The 17,214-nt window shown below is 61.2% G+C and overlaps 2 protein-coding genes across 8 annotated transcripts in view; both read right to left on the bottom strand.

The window, feature by feature from the left end:
- Positions 1–9,030, bottom strand: part of WARS1 (tryptophanyl-tRNA synthetase 1) — a 217,923-nt gene extending 208,893 nt beyond the window's left edge. The window contains exon 1 of the mRNA XM_050796736.1: positions 9,021–9,030. The gene's annotated coding sequence lies outside the window, so the exon portion shown is untranslated. The remainder of the gene's footprint in view (positions 1–9,020) is intronic.
- BEGAIN (brain enriched guanylate kinase associated) overlaps positions 1–17,214 on the bottom strand; it is a 50,317-nt gene that overhangs the window by 3,012 nt on the left and 30,091 nt on the right. For 4 of the 7 annotated variants that reach the window (XM_050796709.1, XM_050796714.1, XM_050796710.1 and 1 more), the window contains 4 exons: positions 6,258–6,419; positions 4,863–4,929; positions 3,731–3,838; positions 354–437 (listed from right to left, as the gene is read on the bottom strand). In XM_050796709.1, the coding sequence (XP_050652666.1) occupies positions 354–437; positions 3,731–3,838; positions 4,863–4,929; positions 6,258–6,419 (421 nt within the window). Of the gene's footprint in view, positions 1–353; positions 438–3,730; positions 3,839–4,862; positions 4,930–6,257; positions 6,420–10,138; positions 10,270–17,214 lie in introns of those variants that run through there. The other 3 variants (XM_050796712.1, XM_050796713.1, XM_050796715.1) reach the window with 2 other exon arrangements.

Below are 17,214 nucleotides of genomic sequence, written 5' to 3'. Positions count from 1 at the left end.
ACAGGCTCCTGCAAAGTTCCGCAAAGGTCACTCTGCCGTGTCAGTGCTCAGTGGAAGCAAGGACCTGGAGCAGCCCTCGAAGGAAACAGAGGGCAACCAGCAGCTGGGGTGGGCCAAAGGGACTCTGGTGAGGGCCAGGGGCTGCACGGCTGTGTGAGGTGGGGTGTCTCTGGCAGCCCCTCCACCATCAGGAATGTCATGGCCCCACATGAGCGAGGGGGATAGAGGAGGCTCAGGCTCAGCTGGCATCTTCCTCCTCAAAGATATTTGGGAAATGGCCTTGGGGTGGCACTGGCACAAAAGAAGCCCGGTGGTCCCGGGGTGGGGTGGGCCTGGCTGCGGGGCCACGTTACCTCAGACACCTTGTGGACCCTGCCGTAGGTCTGGCTGCACTGCAGCAGCTGGGCCGCTAGATTGCAGTCCTTCCTATAGAGCTCCTAAAAGACAAGAGAAGGCGTTCGGCGCCACTCACCCCAGCCAAGGCCCCGCCGCCCTGACCAGTGCCGAGTGGCCAGCAGGGGCAGTGGGGTGCACAGGGCCTGCTGTGCGCTTGGCAGGACAGGGACCCACTGCTGGCTCCGGCCCTCTCTGGGTTCCACACTCTTGCCTGCAAAATGAGGGCCTCGTTCTGACCTGGGGCTGCTGGAGCATGGAGGGCCCTGCCGCTGCCCTAGCCGGTGCCCTCGGGACCCTGCCAAGATGGGAACCTCCCATAAGGTGGGGGGCAGTGGTAGAAGAAGGAGCCCCAATGGCCCTGAGCTCCCGGGGGTCCCCCAGGCTCATAGAGCAGGCCTGGTCTCCCTCTACCTGTCCCTCAGGCTCCCGGAGTCCTTCCAAAGATGATTGGGAGGGAGTGCCAGGCAGGAATGGGAGGCAGGATGAGCCCCCAGCACCTTCCACCCCGTACTTCAAACTTGCTGCTCACACCCCCCTTCCCAAAGTGTGGCCTGGAAACAGTATGGCTGCAGGGCTGGGCAGGGACCGGGCAGGTGTGTGACCCCAGGCCCAGGCGGGCACTGGCTCAGCCTCCTGAGCTGAAAACAGATGCAAACAGTAGGACTCAAGGGGTGTGGCTTCGCCACTGAGAATCTCTGTTGCATGTGCCTGTGTTTGGGGCTTGCATTCCCGCCCCACAGGGGTCCCCACTGCGAGGGCTCTGACAGCTAGCCCTGGGGTGGCCCGGAGGCCCTGTGACCCACCTGAGCTGCCCCATGGCTGCTCCTGGCAAGGCTGGCCACAGTCCCAACCCAACCAGCACCAGGCGTCCTGCTGTCCAGGGAAGGCTGTCTCTGACACAGGCACTTTTCTGTCCCCCCACCACGGCCCTGGAGCCTCCCTCACTGAAGGCTGGTGCCCCCAACTTGGCCTACACGGTGGAGGGAATTGGAGTCACCAAGCCCCTCTCAGTGCCCTCCTGGGCCTCCTAGGAACAGAACAGCACGACTGCCTGAGAGCTGAGAACTGGCCCCTTGTGTGACCCCAGTCGATCAGCTGCCCCTGGCACCAGAGGGCTGCAGGCACTGCCCAGCCAGCCCAGGTCTGCCATTGAGCCCCACCAGCCACAGCCAGGAGTGGCTGCCACTGGGAAGCCGGTGCCATGTCCATAGCCCCTGGCGCACCTGGCTGAGTACCCAACCGCCTGGGCTATTCGTGTCTGAGGTGGCCATCTCTGGGACAGCTGGGAGCCTTTCCTGAGCAGCTGCAGCTGTTGGCTTGGGGAGGAAATGCTCATGGGACACTCTGGCAGAGCAAGCAGGTGGAGGCAAGCGCTCCGGCCGCCCAGGGCCCAGGGCTGCTGGAGTCAAGAGTCCCGAGGTTGAGTTCTGGCCCCGTCTGCGAGCGACCACCTGGGTTACCTGGGAAACCACTGAAGCTGGCCATGCCTTAGTTTCCTTATGTGCACCATCCCTGCAGAGAGGCCCCCAGGACTAGTGCCCACTTACGTAAGGGGCCTGGCCTTGTCACGTTAAGAAGCACCTCCTGTCCCGAGCCCATGTCCTCCTGTCCTCCTCCTGCTAGAGCCACACTCCTCAGAAGGGTGGCCTGTGCCTGGAACCACTGCTCCACTCCACCACCGACCTCCAGTTCCCCAAATCCCAATGCCTCTTCTTTGCCCTCTGACCTGGTCTCTCAGTAGCTGGCAAGTCAGCCGGCCAGGGCATTGACTGCAGCCCCCTTCTCAAGTGGCTGTCGGGGCACTGTACTTGCCTGGTGTCCCCCCGCCTGCTGGCCACTCCCTCCCAGGCATCCTTGCTGGTCCCTACTCCGTCCTGGGGCCTCCCTGCTTCTTATCTGCACGCTGCCTCGGCAGTCTCCACTGGCATGCCGGCCTTCACGCTCAACTCCAGACCCGGACCTCCTGCTGCCCTGGTGACATCTCCCCTCGAAGGGCTCCTATGCATCTCCCACCCAGCTCCTGCCCCTCCCCAGTTATCCCCAGCCAGGAAATGGCAGGCAACTCCTTTTGTTTGGGCTCTGAACCCTGTAGCTGGGTTAGACCCAGCTCTTCTAACAACCCACATCCTAAATCTTGGTTAGTCCTGTTGATTCTATTTTCAAAACTCAACCAGAATCTCAGCCCTCTGCCCAGTTCCACCATTGCCTGAGCCACCAACATCCTTTGGACTATGGCCCTGGACTCCTCCTGATCTTCTGTTCCTGCCCTCGTCCGTACAGCCTGTTCCCAGCACGGCAGCCACGTGAGCCCTGGGAAGCTGCACATGCAATCACGTTGCTCCTCTGTTTAAGACCCTTCCATGGCTCCCCACTGCACTCAGAATAAAGCCCAGGTTTCTGAGAGGAGCCTATGCAGCACTGCCTCCTATGGTCTTTCTGACCTCAGACCCTGGCTCCCCCTCCCGCTGGGCGCTCTTTGGCCTCTTTGGGGTCCTCCAAGTTAACCAGGTACAGCTGCACACCCCCGTTTTCTTCTGCCTGGAAGCAACGCTCTTCCCACGGGTGTCTGCATGGCTGGCTCCTTCACTCCCTCAGGGCTTGGCCCAGCAGCCTCTTCCAGAAGCACCCTCTTGAAATCTGCAGGCCCCGCAGCTGGCGACTCCCTGGTGCCGTTCCTCACTTCCTGTTTCTCACAGCGTTTCACACGTCTCACGCACTCCAGAGTTTGCCCCACTCAGATGTGAACTCCACGTGGGCAGACGTGGTTTTTTTTTTTTTTTTTTTTTTTTTTTGCCTGTGTTGTTCACACCATCATCTTGGAGCCTAGTAGGGTCTGGCAAGGAGTAGAAGCTAATTCGTGAATTCAGAGGCAGCTGTCCGGGGTCTGTGGAGGGCAACTGGGCCCATCTCACAGGGTACCTGAAATTAGGCCCCATGGGCAGCCACACGGCTGTGATGCGACACTGGAACAGGCCAAGGGCAGGAGTCCTGAGTGGCCGTGACCCCGCCCTGGGGCCAGGAAGCCTTGCCTTGAATGGGATAATATGGCCCCGCATCCCCTAGCTCAAGTCCTCACGGCAGAGGGTCTGTTTAAGGACACTCTTGGCGTCCTCAGCGAGGCAGCCCCATCCTTCCCCAACTGCACTAGGTCCTTCTCAAAGCCCTGACCGGCCTGTCCATCCACCTGTACCCTGTGCCAGCCCCTTGAGGCTGGGGTTGAAGCAGCTGAGCTCAGTCCCCTTCAGAGTCAGACTGTGACTCCCAGTGCATCCTGGGAAGCCCTCGCCTGGGCCCACCAGCAGCCCTCCACGGGCCAAGTGTGTTCGGCACTCACGTTGTCCTCCGACAGCTTGTCGATGGTCACCTTGGCTTCTAGCAGGTGGCTGTTGAGGGCAACAATCTCGTGGCTCAGTGCACGCTTCTCCTCCTCATAGTGCTGGCCCTGGGGGTGGGACAGTGGGAGGAGGAAGTCTGTGGTTGGCTCCTGGTGGGCCAGCCCAGTCACTCAACTGCAACCCCTGTGTTGCCTCTTGTAGCTATGAATGACAAGACACTTGAAGGGCCAAGGGTGCGGGGTTAATGAGCACAGACAGACCCTAGTTCAATTCCTGGGTCCAACACTGCCAATCCAGACAGCCTTGGGGATGTCACTGCCACCCTGAGCCTCAGTTTCTCATGTGCAACACAGAGGTGACAGCGTCCTGCCTCAGCAGCTGGGAGTGGGGACGGAGGACAGATGACTTGCGCCTGGCATACAGCCCAGCCCACCTCACTAGACAGATTGAGAAACTGAGGCTCAGAAAGGAAAGGGCCTGTGTCCAGGGACCCAGGCAGAGCCAGGCCCGGTCCCCAGGCCTGCCACCCCGCCTCTCCGACAGCACCGCAAAGGTGGGCAGGTTGTTGCTTTCAAAAACAAAATGAGCCGGTCACCAAAGTAGAAAGAAAGGAAACCTCTTCATCCTAGTGAGGGGGTGGCACCAGAAACCCACACCCTGTCCCTCTTGGACACATCCCGGTGGTGCGGTCACAGAGAAAATGGCAACCCCACTGAGGTCATCTGCAGGTGGTGTGAGGGTCCCCATGAGAGTGGAGCTGGGACTCAAACCTGCCTCTGGCTTACCCAGGGCCTGAATTCGGCCTCTCTATCCTCCTGGGCCCAGGTCCTTGGACTGGCAGGCTGAGCTGGGGGGCCGGTTCCCAGTTTATGTCCTCCGTCCACAGCCCCTCTTACACGCCCCCAGGCTAGAGTGCTCCCACCCGCTGCTCAGGCAGCACGGGGGATCCCTGGACCCAAGTACGCACTTAGCCGGAGAGCACCCACCCGGCTCCACATGTTCCGTGGAGAAAGGGGTGGGACCAGCAAGACCTGTGTCCCAGCTCCTGAGTGGGCCAGGTGTGTCAGCTGGGTGGCTCCCCCAGGGGAGGAGGTGCGGGGTGGGGGAGTGGGTGCTGCTTGGCGGCCTCACCATGCGGTACAGCTTGTCCTCCAGCTCCTGGTTGATCCTCTGCAGTGCCATGTAGTTGCTCTGAATCCTGGCGCAGGAGGCAATGGGGTCACTGCCATGCCAGGCCTGGCCCTCCCACGACCCTCATGGCTGCACAGCCTGCTGAGCAGGATGGCACTGAATTTGGACCTCCCGAGCTCACCCCACCAGTCTCACCCTGGTGGAATCTGTGCCCCTCTGCACAGAGCAGAAAACAGCCCATTAAAGCAAACTTTGGTAGAAGCTGTTCCTAGGCCAGGGCCCAGGACTGTATTTCCCCCTCCACCCCAGAATCCCCTGAAGATGAGAAGCGAAGGCTTGTTATTCACAAGAGACTCTGTCCCACTGCACGTGGAGCCAGTTTACTCACATTTGACCCACAATTCTTACAAATCTGTTATGGGGTTGACAGTTCAAATGCAAATGAGCAGGGAAGAGACTTAACACTAACTATGTGAGGGGCCCTGGGGTAAGGCTGGAGACCTCACAGTGAACAAGACTCGGTTCTGCCGGTTCTGCCGGGAAGGAGGAGTGGAGCCGAGTGTCAGGTGGGAATCAGGTGTTTGGAGATTCTATTGCTGGTGGGAGGGGCTTGGGGATGGTGTCCAGCCTCAGAGAACCTATGTGTTGTGTTATGGCCCCTGTCTTGCCAATAGGGAAACTGAGGTGAAACTTTAATTACTTAAAGCAGTAACGGGCAGGGCCCAGACTTTAACTGAGATCTGACCGCACTGCCCAAACTTGGTTTCCATATGAATGGAGGGTAACATTCAAAACACCCAGGAGGTGGGGCCGTTCGGAGAGGAACAAACCCTCTCCCTATGGCAAGTCCTCCCTGGGGGGCAACAGGGAGGCAAATAAAGCCAACAGCAAAGGTTGCATGCTTCTTTCATCTTCTGTTTAAGAAGACGGGAAAGTGCATATTACATTTCAGAAAAACATCCATTTTAAATGTGCACAAGAAAACTGCTTTTAGAAAAGTGTGGTGTTTGAGGGAGTCCGGCACACCTTGATCGACACTTCACTAGCCCGCACACGCTCAAGGGAATGGTCCCTAAACTGGTTCATCTCCGGGCTAGACACAGCTTTTCCCATCAGGACCCAGGGGACCATGGCTGGGCTCCGGGTGGACCAGTCAGGGTCTGGACATCTGCCGGGGTTCAAATCCTGGCTCGGCTGCTCCAAAGTGTGACTTTGGAGGAAGCGCTTCCCCTGCCAGAACCTCTGGACTCCGCATCTGAGTGGGGTCAACAGCCAGGGTGGGAGGGGAGCACCGCGTGGGGCTTCCCGGGCCTCGCCCCCCCCCCGCCCCGCCCCGGCCCTCGCCCCGCCCCGGCCCGGCCCTCGCCCCGGCCCGGCCCTCGCCCCGCCCCTCACCTGCGCAGCTTCTCCGTGACCTTCTCCAGCTCCTCCTGCGCGCGCCGCAGCTCGATCTCCAGGTAGTGGCGCGTGGAGTCGAACTCGGTCTCGAGCTTCTCGAGCTTGTGTGTGGTGTAGGACAGCCGCTTACGCAGCTCGCCCTTCTGCTCCTGCAGCGCGCTGCAACGACATGGCGGCGGCGGGCGGGGCCGCGGCGCTGAGCGGGGGAAACTGAGGCCCGCGGGCCAGCCAGGGCGTGCCGCACTAACACGCGAGTACCTGCGCGCGCGCGCGCGCACACACACACACACACACACACACACACACACACAGCCTCCCGGGCGTCACTGGAGACCACGGCGCCCCAGAGTTAGGGACTCTGACCCTGAGCCAGTCTGGCCCGGCGGTTCCTCAGACTCCACCAGTGCCCCTCTCAGGTAAATCCCAGGTGGTGGCTGGAGGAGTCGTTGACCCCAGAACCTGGCCAGTGCACTGGGGGTGGTTTAAAGGACCCCGGTATAAAGAGCGCCCATCAGCACCCAGGCTGTCTATCACGGAGCTGGCCCTTGGTGGCGCAGGTGACCAGGGCCCTCACTCCTGCCCCTCCGCAGCGCTAGGGTGGGATGGCTGAGGCCCAGTCAGCAGTGCCATGCCCAAGACCAGACCTGCTTTCCCCAAAATGGTTGTGTGGCCCCGGGACCCTGGGTCACTTCTCTGGGCCAGAGAGAGGTTTGGTGGCGATGACCCATGCCCAGGCAGTGTCCACCATGGCCAGTGAGCTGCATGCAGCACAGGAAACCTGGCAAGGTCCTGGCCTGTTCAAGTTCCCCTTCCTCCAGGAAGCCTTCCAGAAACCCAGACAGCTCTTGAGGCGCTATTTTCTTCCCCCAGAACGGGATCTCCTGGGATGCAGGAGACCCCCAGGATGCAGAGCCCCACATGCTCAGGAAACAGAGACCCACCGTCACCCACTCTTCCGAACCGCCTGCCAACAATTCACCTGAACTAAAGCTGTGCAAAGGCAGGAGGGTAGTGTGGGGGCCTCCAACAGGGCGGGCTCTGAGCTCCCTGAGGCAGGGGCTACACTTCCTTTTGGCTGGGTCAGAGCCGGGTTGCAGCCAGCAGTTCTTTCCTTGCGATGGGTGCACAGCCCAGGGGCTATCTGGGACCAACATCTTTAGGATGGTGTTGCTGTGAGATGGGGGCGGGACAAGACAGAAGTCCTGGGTGTCATGCAGGAAACCTGAGGTGTGGGAGAGGGCCTGGAACCCTGACTCTGTCTGGATGTGCTGTGGGACCTTGGGCAAGAACCCGAGTTCTTACATTCCCGACCCAAACCCAAGTGAGGGGAGTAGAGGGCAGGCAGGAGGCTCCCAGTCCTCCTCGGGCCACCACTGTCCCCCAGCCCCGAGCAGAGGCATTTTCTGTTTGGGCCCTGTGAGTAAACCACATGTGGCACCGCGGGCACACACCCAGCAAGCCTCCAGGAAGCACTGTTGGATTCCTGCCCAGGACTATATTTTTAAAAATAAATAAAAATAAAGAGTTGCTTACGTTTTTGAGAAAATCAGAGAAGGGCAGGGCGGGTCTTCCCGAGTCAGTCCCCACAAGAGGATGTAGAGTAACAAGCAAAGAGGGAATCCCGAGGCAAAGTGCCACAGCTGCCCACACGGGTCTGCCTCCAGGAGCGCTCTCTGGGACAGTGCTCAGGCTTCCTTCCACCTCCTCCAGGCAGCCTTCCGTGGCCACCCCACTTCTAGCACTTGACAGCTACAGGTTCCAGGCTGCTTCCCAGCACAGGCTTGTCCTCCCCAGGGAGGTGGTGAGCTTCCCGGGGACTCCTGTGCCATCCAGGGCTCCCAGGGCAGGCACAATGGCTGGGCAGCAGTCCCTGAAGTCCACTGCTCCCTGCAAGGCCTCCCGGTGTGCACACAGCCCTCGGGAAGAGGTGAGGGCGTCGTCCATCCACCCACGTGGCCACCTCAGCCCCGAGTCCTCACCCCTTCTCCAGCCATACCCCAGGCCTCACTGACCAGCCTCAGGCCCTCGCTCTTCTGAGACCTGCACCCCCAGCTCACTGTGCCCCCTCACCCAGCCCTGCCCCTCCTGGGCACCCTGAGGCCCTACCCTAACCTCTCAGAGCCAGCAACCGGTGTGAGACCTCACAGCCAGGAGTAAGAGAAGCCCTGCCTCTGCCTCGGCAGCCTGCGGCTGGGATTCTCCACGGGGCAGGGGTGGGAAGGGAGGACGAAGGGGCTGTGGGGTGGGCTCGGGGCAGACATCTCACAAGTCAGGCAGCTTCACAGAGCCTCAGTTTACCCCGGCCTTCGGATGGCCTTCCAGATATAGCAGTTGACTCCCTGCTCCACCAGCCCTTAAATACTGCTCCCCCCTCCCCAAGTCCCTCACACTCACCCACCTGCTACACCCAAACAATCTTTGGGCCAGCAGTGCCCCCGGCCCCTGGCTCTCGCACCCCTCTCTGCCTCAGTGTCCGCTTGCGGCAGGCACCCGGCCACGGACACGCACCCCGTCCCCAGGCATAGCTGATGCCCCGCACTTGGCCGCCCCAGGGTTCCTGCCACATCTTTCCCCACCTCTGCTGGTCCGGCGGTAACATTACAGGCCCCTCCTGACCTCGCCTGGGCTATTCCCTGAGGCCTTGGTTTGCACCTGCACCCCCGTCCTGCATGTTCAGGCCGAATCCCCTCTACGCCAGCTGCACGAGGACCCCTCCCAGGCTTCCATCCAACTCCGGCGGGGTGCCTGTCAGGCTCCATACCCCCATCACATCCAGCCACCCACCTACGGCCCTCAGGCATCTCAACACCCAACCCGTCCAGTGCAGCCACATCCACCACACCCTCACTGCCCTCCACGTTCCCCACCCTGGGGGTGGCCATGGTGACCCCTCTTTACCCCTCACAGCCCTGTCACCCAGGCCTGGGGGTTCAGCTTCTCACACCTCTGAACGTGTCCCCTCTGCCCGGTCCAGGCTGTGCACGTAGGGTCTGCGGTCGCCCAGACAGTACCTCCTTCCCTGTCCAGTGTCCCCCACACCAGACACTAACCCGAGCCCTGCCGGGCCACAGCAGCCTCAGTCTCCACATCTGCAGAACAGAGTGATGCACCCAGACGTGGGCAGGGCTGTCGCTGGACCACATTCTACATGGTAGCACCCCCCACACGGTGGACAGTGTCAGAGATGGCACTGTGTGGGGTGGGGTCACCAGGCCACTGGCAGTCTGGGGGAAACTGCTGGAGGCCTGCGGCTCAGAGGCCTCTGCCCCCTGCCCTGGGTGAAAAGGTGGCCTGGCAAGGGCTGAGATGGGTCAGGGAGTCCCCAGCATCTGGAAACAGCTCCTTAGCAGACACACACGGAGGAGTGTGGTGCCCAGAGCAGCCACGGCCACGCCCTCCAGGCTGGGGTCACCCGTCCAGGTCTGGGGACCTGGGGGGGGCCCTGCTGGGCTTGCTGCCTGGTGAGTCACACCAGGATCTGGGGCTAACCGGCAGTGCGTGTGCCTGTGTGTGCGTGCGTGCGTGCGTATGTGTGTGCATGCGCATGTGCTTCTTGGCTCCCTCCTTGCCTGTGGGAATTCCCTGGATGGGGATGAGTGCCCACCTCCCCTGGCACATGGGGAGGCCTTGAGGGATCTCCCTTCTGCCTTCCACCGGGAGCCTCTTCTGGCCACTTGCAGGGGGCCCAAGTCCAAGGATGGAGCCGTTGGCTGGGCTGCTGGGGTGAGGGCTGTGAGGCTGTGCTGCTGGCCCAGGCCTTCACCTTCACCTTCTGGGCCTCTGCATCTGTCTCGGGGAGTTGGACATAGACACGGGACAGATGTCTGGGGACAGACGCAGAGACACCAGGGAGCCAGGGGAGACAACAGGTGTGTTACCTGTCCCAGATCGAGGGCGAGGACCTGGCCAGCCGGCCCTGCAGGACTCGGGGCTGCCCGAGGCACAAGGGCACCCAGGGGCTGCGCAGCCTGTGGGCAAAGAGGACAGAGCTGCTCAGAACAGGTCGGGGTGGGCAGGGCTAGGGGCCATGCGTGGCCCACCATCAGGGGCACAGCCACAGCCCCTTGGAGGGCTGTGAGACCGACAGAGATGGGGAGTTGGTCCCCACCCCCTGCCAAGAAAACTCCTTGTCATCTGCAAAGTAGCAGGGGTTGGGGATGTGGGTACCAGAGACGGGGGCCCAGCCTTGCACCTGCCTTGCACCTCACTCCTCACTCTGAAGGGTCCCAGCTCAGCGGTGGCACTGAGTCCCATCATGGCAGGGTCACTGGTCACTCGCTCAGTGCTTCTTTTGAGCATCCTTTCCCATCACTGCAGGGGTGGGGGGCGGCGGCAGCCTCTGAAGCCAGTTGTTCCCTGCAGGGCAGCAGGTCTACCCTCAGCCCTGCCTCACAGGACACAGGTGGGGTCTGGTCCACTGTCTCAGCCTCAGAGGGGAGTGACGGGGGCAAGTTCCCCTTCTCTGCTAGCTCTGCATCTGTCGGGTGCCTGCATTTGTAGGGCTGGGTTCCTGGCATGCAGGATTGGCCGGTCAGGAGGAGGCCCTGATGGCTGATGTATGGAGTGTCCTGTAGGCTGCGGGACCTGGCAGATGTTAGGGATCCGGGGTCCACTTCACCCTGCCATGGGGCCCCTGCTCCTCTGCCTCTGCCTGTGGCCTGCGTTGGCTGGACCGATGGGTGTGAGGAAGGACAAGCGCCCGCCCCGGCCCTGCTAGGGTGCTGGCCTGCTTGAGGACACAGCGCCCAGACGAGCACCCACTTGGTTGTCCCCCTCCCGGGTTCTCTCTGGGGATCAGCTGGCGGGCTCGCGGAGACGCTTGGGCAGCCCTGCTGACTCTGCGCCAAAGCGGGAGATCTGACCTCTGCCTAGAGGAGCTGGTTCCATCAATAAGGCTCTGATGCTGCCCCAGAAATCAGGCTTTCAAAGAGTGCCTCAAGATTCGGGCAGATGGGCATGCTCAGAAACAGAGCTGTATAATCTAATCCCATTGAAAAAATAACTGCATATGGACAGCCACGGACAGTAATGCAAGCAAAGAAATGTTAATGTTGTTATACTTGGCTGGTGAAATGCTGGGTAATTTAACATTTTTCTTTTATACTTTTCTGAATTTGTCATATTTTCTACAGTGAGGATCAAAAATCAGAGAAAAAAATTGCTGAAGATCAAATTTTGGTACCCCCACTCCAAAAGTCACCATTCGCTCCCATGGGTCAGGCCGAGGGGGCAGCAGAGGTCAGGGAAAGCTCTTGGTGCTGGCCACGAGCCACACATTGATCACCGGATTCCTGAGCTGCTCTGCAGAAGTGGGCAGGGGTCTGATGCCCCAGCGCATGGTAGGGAAGGTGAAGTGGGTCAGGGCGGTGGGCTTGGCCTCTGGCTGGACTGGACTTTGGAAATCCGGTCCCAGGTCCACCCTCAGCAGATGACCCCAGTGCTGCCGAGCAAACAGAAAACAGGACGGGATGAGTGCGTTCACTTGAGGCTGCCAGGAACAACTGCCCTCCCTCCGAGGCCCGACCAAGGTCAGCGACTCCCATGAGCGTCCTCCTCCCAGCCCTTGCCAAGGAGACCCCACCCCAGCAGGTCCCCTCTGCAGGGGCCTTATGGTAGGTGGGATTGCTGAAGAATGAAGGTGCTAAGAGTAGAAAGGCTAGGACCCAGGGGAAACTGAGGCCCAGGAAGGGGCAGGGCTTGCCTGCAGGTGCAGTGAGTCAGTGAGTGGGGGCACGGTTGTGACCTGACCCAGGCTCTGACTCTGGTCTCTCACAGGACATTTACTAAGCATCACTGGTGACCCGCTCTGGTTCCGAGCCAGGTAACAACACTTGGATGGAAATTCTCATTCCCAGCCTGTGGCATGTGGACCATCTCACCCTAGAGATGAGAAATCTGGGGCCCAGAGAAGTAAAGTAAGAGGCCCAGGATCACAAAGCAAGGCTCGGTGAGGATGAGGTAAGAACCAGGGCTGTTGGGTCCTGCTGGGGCTGCCGCCCTCCCCTTCCTTGAACTCCCCTTCGAAGGAAGGGTGGGCAGGGGCATGCCGCTGAGAGCCTGGCACAGGAGGGCTGCCCAGCTGAGAGGCTTGCCGAAGTGTTTTGAGAGCAGGGGAGCCATGACCTGTGGGACCTCGGAAGGGGGAATGAGTCGCCTCCCACTGGTTTCCTGGCCCGGCTGTCAGCAGAGCCAGTGATGGCCCCAGGGGGAGCCAGTAGAGCACGCGGGCCCCAGGGACGACCTGTCTCAGTGTCACTTCCAGCTGGGTGCATGGAACCACGTTCCTGCTCCTGCTGGCAGAAGGACCTGGTGACTGTTGGACAGACAGATGGACTGGGGGTTGGCCTGGGCCACCGAGGCTGACCTGCCAAGAGACCTCGCCTTGGTGCTTCTTGGCAACCTCTGTGGACATGGGTGTAGTCACGTGGGGAGCAGCTGCCACCTGGGCCCTGTGTGTGTCAGGATGAGATGACCCCAGGAAGCCTGGAGCCCCACAGGAGACTGGGCAGGTTGTGTCCATGTCTCCAGGGCATACCTCCTCTTAGGGCTTGGACCCTGGGGGCAGCACTGTCAACAGAGGCCTGTCTTTCTCCCCCAGGGAATGGCTTGAAGGGGCTGCACAGCCAGCTTCAGGTCCTTGATGGGTGGCGAAGGAGAACGGGACACTCAGGAAGCACCAGGCATGGACCACAAGGTGCACACGTGTCCCGTTCTCACCGGTGAGATGCCCCTCCCATTGCATGTCAGCCTTGAGAGGGATGCCACCATTGCCACCATCCTACAGATGCAGAAAAGCCTATGGCCACCTGTGGGACCTTGTGACTGCCCCCACCCCATTCCAGGGCAAAAAGATGGGAGGAAGACGGTGACAGCCAGGTCTGGCCACACCCCAACACCACACTTCTGGCCCCCAGGAAAAATGACGGGACATTTTGCCTCAAGCCAGCCAGGCCTGATGCCTCTTCTCGCCCCTGCTAAAAGGCACAACTGTCCCCTGCAGGCCTTCAGATTTCCCCCAAATGTGGCCGCCCCCACACCCATCCAGACCCTTATTCATGCTGTCCTCTCCCCTGGACATGTCCTCGTCTCCCTTCTCTGTGTCCTCAGATCCTCTCCTCTCTTGTGAGGCTTTGCTCAGATGCCACCTCTTCCAGGAAGCCCTTCTCGGTCCCCTCTGCTGAAGGTCCCTCTCTTCCTCTCCAGGTGTCTCCCCTCACCTTGGACGTCTAGCCTGTGCTGGACACAACCCTCCTGCTGGGATACTGCTTCCCTCCTCTGCTCAGCTAGGCCACTCCACAAGACAGCCAGAGGGCGCTTCCAAACAGGAGGGATGCTCCCTGGCTTCCCACCACCCTGCAAGTCTTGGCGCAGCTGATGGAGTTCAGACAGGGTGACTTCAGTGGAGCAGGTGAGTGTCCACTTAGGGTCAGGGCCGGAGCCCCAGGGCCCTGCGTCTGTCATCCTGCTGTCCTCCCTCCATCACGTGAGGCCACCGGGGCCGTGCCCTTCCTGCTCCCCTGATGCCCATGGGGCCCTGCCGGGCTGGGGGAGGATAGTCACATGAGCTCCAGGGCCCCTGGTGTCAGGAGGAAACCCTTTCTAGCTCCATGGTGTGCTGGGGACACGGGAACCCGGAGCTCAGAGGGCGCTGAGCAGGTTCCTGGAGGCTGCGGGGGAGGCCTGGCTCCCATCCTCCCACTTGACGTCACAACAATGGGGTGGGGCTGGGCTGCGGCTGTCACTGTTGCACAGTCAGCTGAGGGCCCGAGAGCCGCTCCCGCCCTATGCCCCTGGCATGTTGTGGGATCCCACCATGCCCTGGGCACGGCCTCTGTCTTCCCTCTTTGGTCGTGGCTCTCAGCCTGGCCCCACAGTGTCATGCGCCAGCAACACTAAATTACTCCTCCTCCCTTCCAGGCTGCAGGCAACCAGGCTCTCATCTCCGTGACTTTGTCCCCGAGTCCCCTCTGCCAGGATCTCACCCCTCCCTCCTGCTCCAGGTTAACTCCTCCCCATGTAGCACCTGAGGGGGCCTGAAACCCCAGCTTACCCCACCCTGCCCTGGACGAGGTCGATTGCTGCCTCTACTCCCCACCAGCCCACTCCCCACCAGCCCTGTCCTTGAGACTTGCAGTGCCAGGTCTCCTGTTCCCACCCTGGCCCCCCAAACTGTAGTCCCCCCCAGACGGCTCATTTCTAGACCCAACCAGACCATGTTCTTCCCTGGCTCAGAGCTCCCCCAACTCCTCTCTGTACCAAGACTAAAAGGCCAGTTCCTCACCCCAAATTCCCATCCCCTGGGACCCGCCGCAGCCCCATCCTCGCCATTGCTGGCACCCCCCACCTTCCCGCCAGGCGCTGGCCTTCGGGCTGTGCACATGCCCCTGAGAGCCTGCCTTCGCACCCCGCAGTGCCTAGAGCGGGACCAGGCCGAGCAGGGGGGTCACACACCCACCCTTTCAGCCTCCACTGAGTTGATATCAGCCCTGGGAGGTCTTTGTCCCCAAAGCTGCTCTCACCCAGCCTGGTCTTTCCCAGCAGAACCTCCAGTTGGCCCCTGGAGGAAGCCCACATCAGACCCTTGGGATGCCAGCTGCGGGCCCAGGGCTGAGTCCTCGCAGAGCCGCTTCTGCCCCCGCCAAGGCCATCTGGGGTCTCCCTGCAGAAGACCTTGTGGCCCAAGCCTTCCATTGAAGGAGCAGCAACAAGGCCTGTGGGAACCCGGGCTGAGTGGGCAGAATCCCTTGCCCGGCAGAGCCTTTCCTGTGCCGGCAGCCTGTGTTCCCTGCGCCCATGGCCACTTTCTTTCCTCATGGCTCAGAAGAGCCTTTCCTTCCCCTCCAACTTGCTCCTGCTGCACTGACTCTGTCCTTTGTGTCGCCTGGAAGCCGACAGCAGACCACTCCCAACAGAAGGTGGGGGGCACCCCAGCCCCTGCCCACCATGTGCACCCATTCATTTAGTCCTCAGACCCCAGAAAGGGAGGTGTGTACCCCATTCCATTGTCCAGATGAGGAAACTGAGGTTCACAGCGCTCAAGGAACAGGGCCTGTCGGAGGTCACACAGCCCGGCTGGGGTTCCATTCCAGGCCAGCCTCACATTGAGATGCCAGATTTTAATGCAATAGCAGCGCTTTAGCCATCCTGGTGCGTGTCTCCCGCACAGCGAGACAACTATGACGAGCTGCCCTCCGCCCCTGTGTGGCTGGAGGGTCGACCACGGTGGCCCCGGAGTCCAACAGGACAGCCCGTCACTGCTGGCACTGCTCTGGGCTCAGCCGTGCCCGTCCAGGCCTGGACAATCCCGTGGCTGACCTCTGCAGCAATACCGGGACTCCACCTGCACAGAGAAGACTCTGAATGTCATCGCCACGGCCACTCGCTGTTGTATGACTGTCCCGGGGGAAAGACACGTGCATACATGTGCCTGTGTGTGTACGTGGTGTGTATGTAGTGAGGAGGGGACTGTCACGGTGCTGAGCTAGGGCGCACAGCCAGGAGGCATGGCCTGGAGAGGAGTGAGCTTCGGTCATCTCCAGCTCAACTGGGGCCACCCTGACAGTGTGGATTTGGGCTCAAGACCTCCCGTCCTGCTCCCCCGCCCTTCCCTGCCCCCTCCTTCACTGGCCCCACCTCTCCCTTTGGAACCTCCGCTCCGGGATGACCTGGCCGGCCGCCGCTGCTGCCTCCTGCCTGGATGCAGCAGGAAATGTTTCATCTCGCCTCATCTTATTGGGCAGCCGCAGCCCTGCCCCGATGCCCCCTCTCTCTGCAGAACCACGTGCTGGGAGCTGGTACACCATGTCCTGGGGAGCCCTCGGAGGGTAAGCAGACCCAGGGCGTGCCCAGGGCCAGGGCAGAGCAGGCCAACCCAGGCAGAAAGATGGGGTGGCTGCAGAGTCACCCCTGAACCTTGGCACAGGCTGCCCCCTGCTCAGAGCATGCCCTTCCCTGCACTTCAGTTCACTCTGTTCACCTCCTCCAAGAAGGGCTCCCTGACCTTCCCCCTGCGTCAGGAGCCCTTTCTCCATCCTCACCCCAGCCCTACAGTGCAAGGGCATGGGGGCTGTCTCCTCCTGGTCAGGGCACAGGGGCTGTCTCCTCCTGGTCAGGGACCCAGTGCCTGCTGCAGGACTGGAGGTGCCCCAAGAGAGGGCAGCCAGCTCTGAGCTCCCAGCTGCGATTTCAGGAAAGGCCTGCAGGGTGAAGGCCTGGGGACTCTGTCCCCTAGTGAGGGGACAGCTGAGTGTCCGAGGAGGGTAGGTGGGGCAGAACCACCTGGGGCAGCAGGCTATGTCCCGGGGCATCCCTCCATGCCCCCTCTCTGCAGGTCACAGTCCACTGCTGTCCCCACTGATCTCTATCCAACCTGGATTTTAGATGAAGAGCCCAGGCCCTGGGTAGTCGCATGGCTGAAAGCACCACACCTGAGTCAGGGTGGCCAAACCCAGGCCCCCAATCCCAGCGTGGGCTCTGCCGGCCTCTTCCAGCCACACCTGAGTCAGGGTGGCCAAACCCAGGCCCCCAATCCCAGCGTGGGCTCTGCCGGCCTCTTCCAGCCACACCTGAGTCAGGGCGGCCAAACCCAGGCCCCCAATCCCAGCGTGGGCTCTGCTGGCCTCTTCCAGCCACAGAACCTACAGAGAGGAGACAGTCAGGGAGTGCATTGGCCTGCAGAGCCCAGGACTGGGAGGAGGGAGTGTGAGACCCTGGCACTGAGCCTAGTGGGCAGAAGCACACAAGCCATGCTTGCTGAGAGATGACTGCCATGTCAGAGGCTGCCCTGCTGGAGGTGGGAGGGGAGTCAGGCCCAGCTCCCAGACTCTCTGTGATGCCCACTGTGCTCCACCCATGCGGACCCCTATGTGGTCCCACTTCTGACACCCCCTCTCTTTCCAGCTCAGGCCTGAGGATGCCCCTCACTCCATCAGTGCCACTGGGGGCTCTCACAGCC

Source organism: Macaca thibetana, chromosome 7, assembly GCF_024542745.1.
Source record: "Macaca thibetana thibetana isolate TM-01 chromosome 7, ASM2454274v1, whole genome shotgun sequence".
In the NCBI taxonomy this organism is placed as follows: domain Eukaryota; kingdom Metazoa; phylum Chordata; class Mammalia; order Primates; family Cercopithecidae; genus Macaca; species Macaca thibetana.
This window is presented reverse-complemented; position numbering and strand designations above follow the sequence as displayed.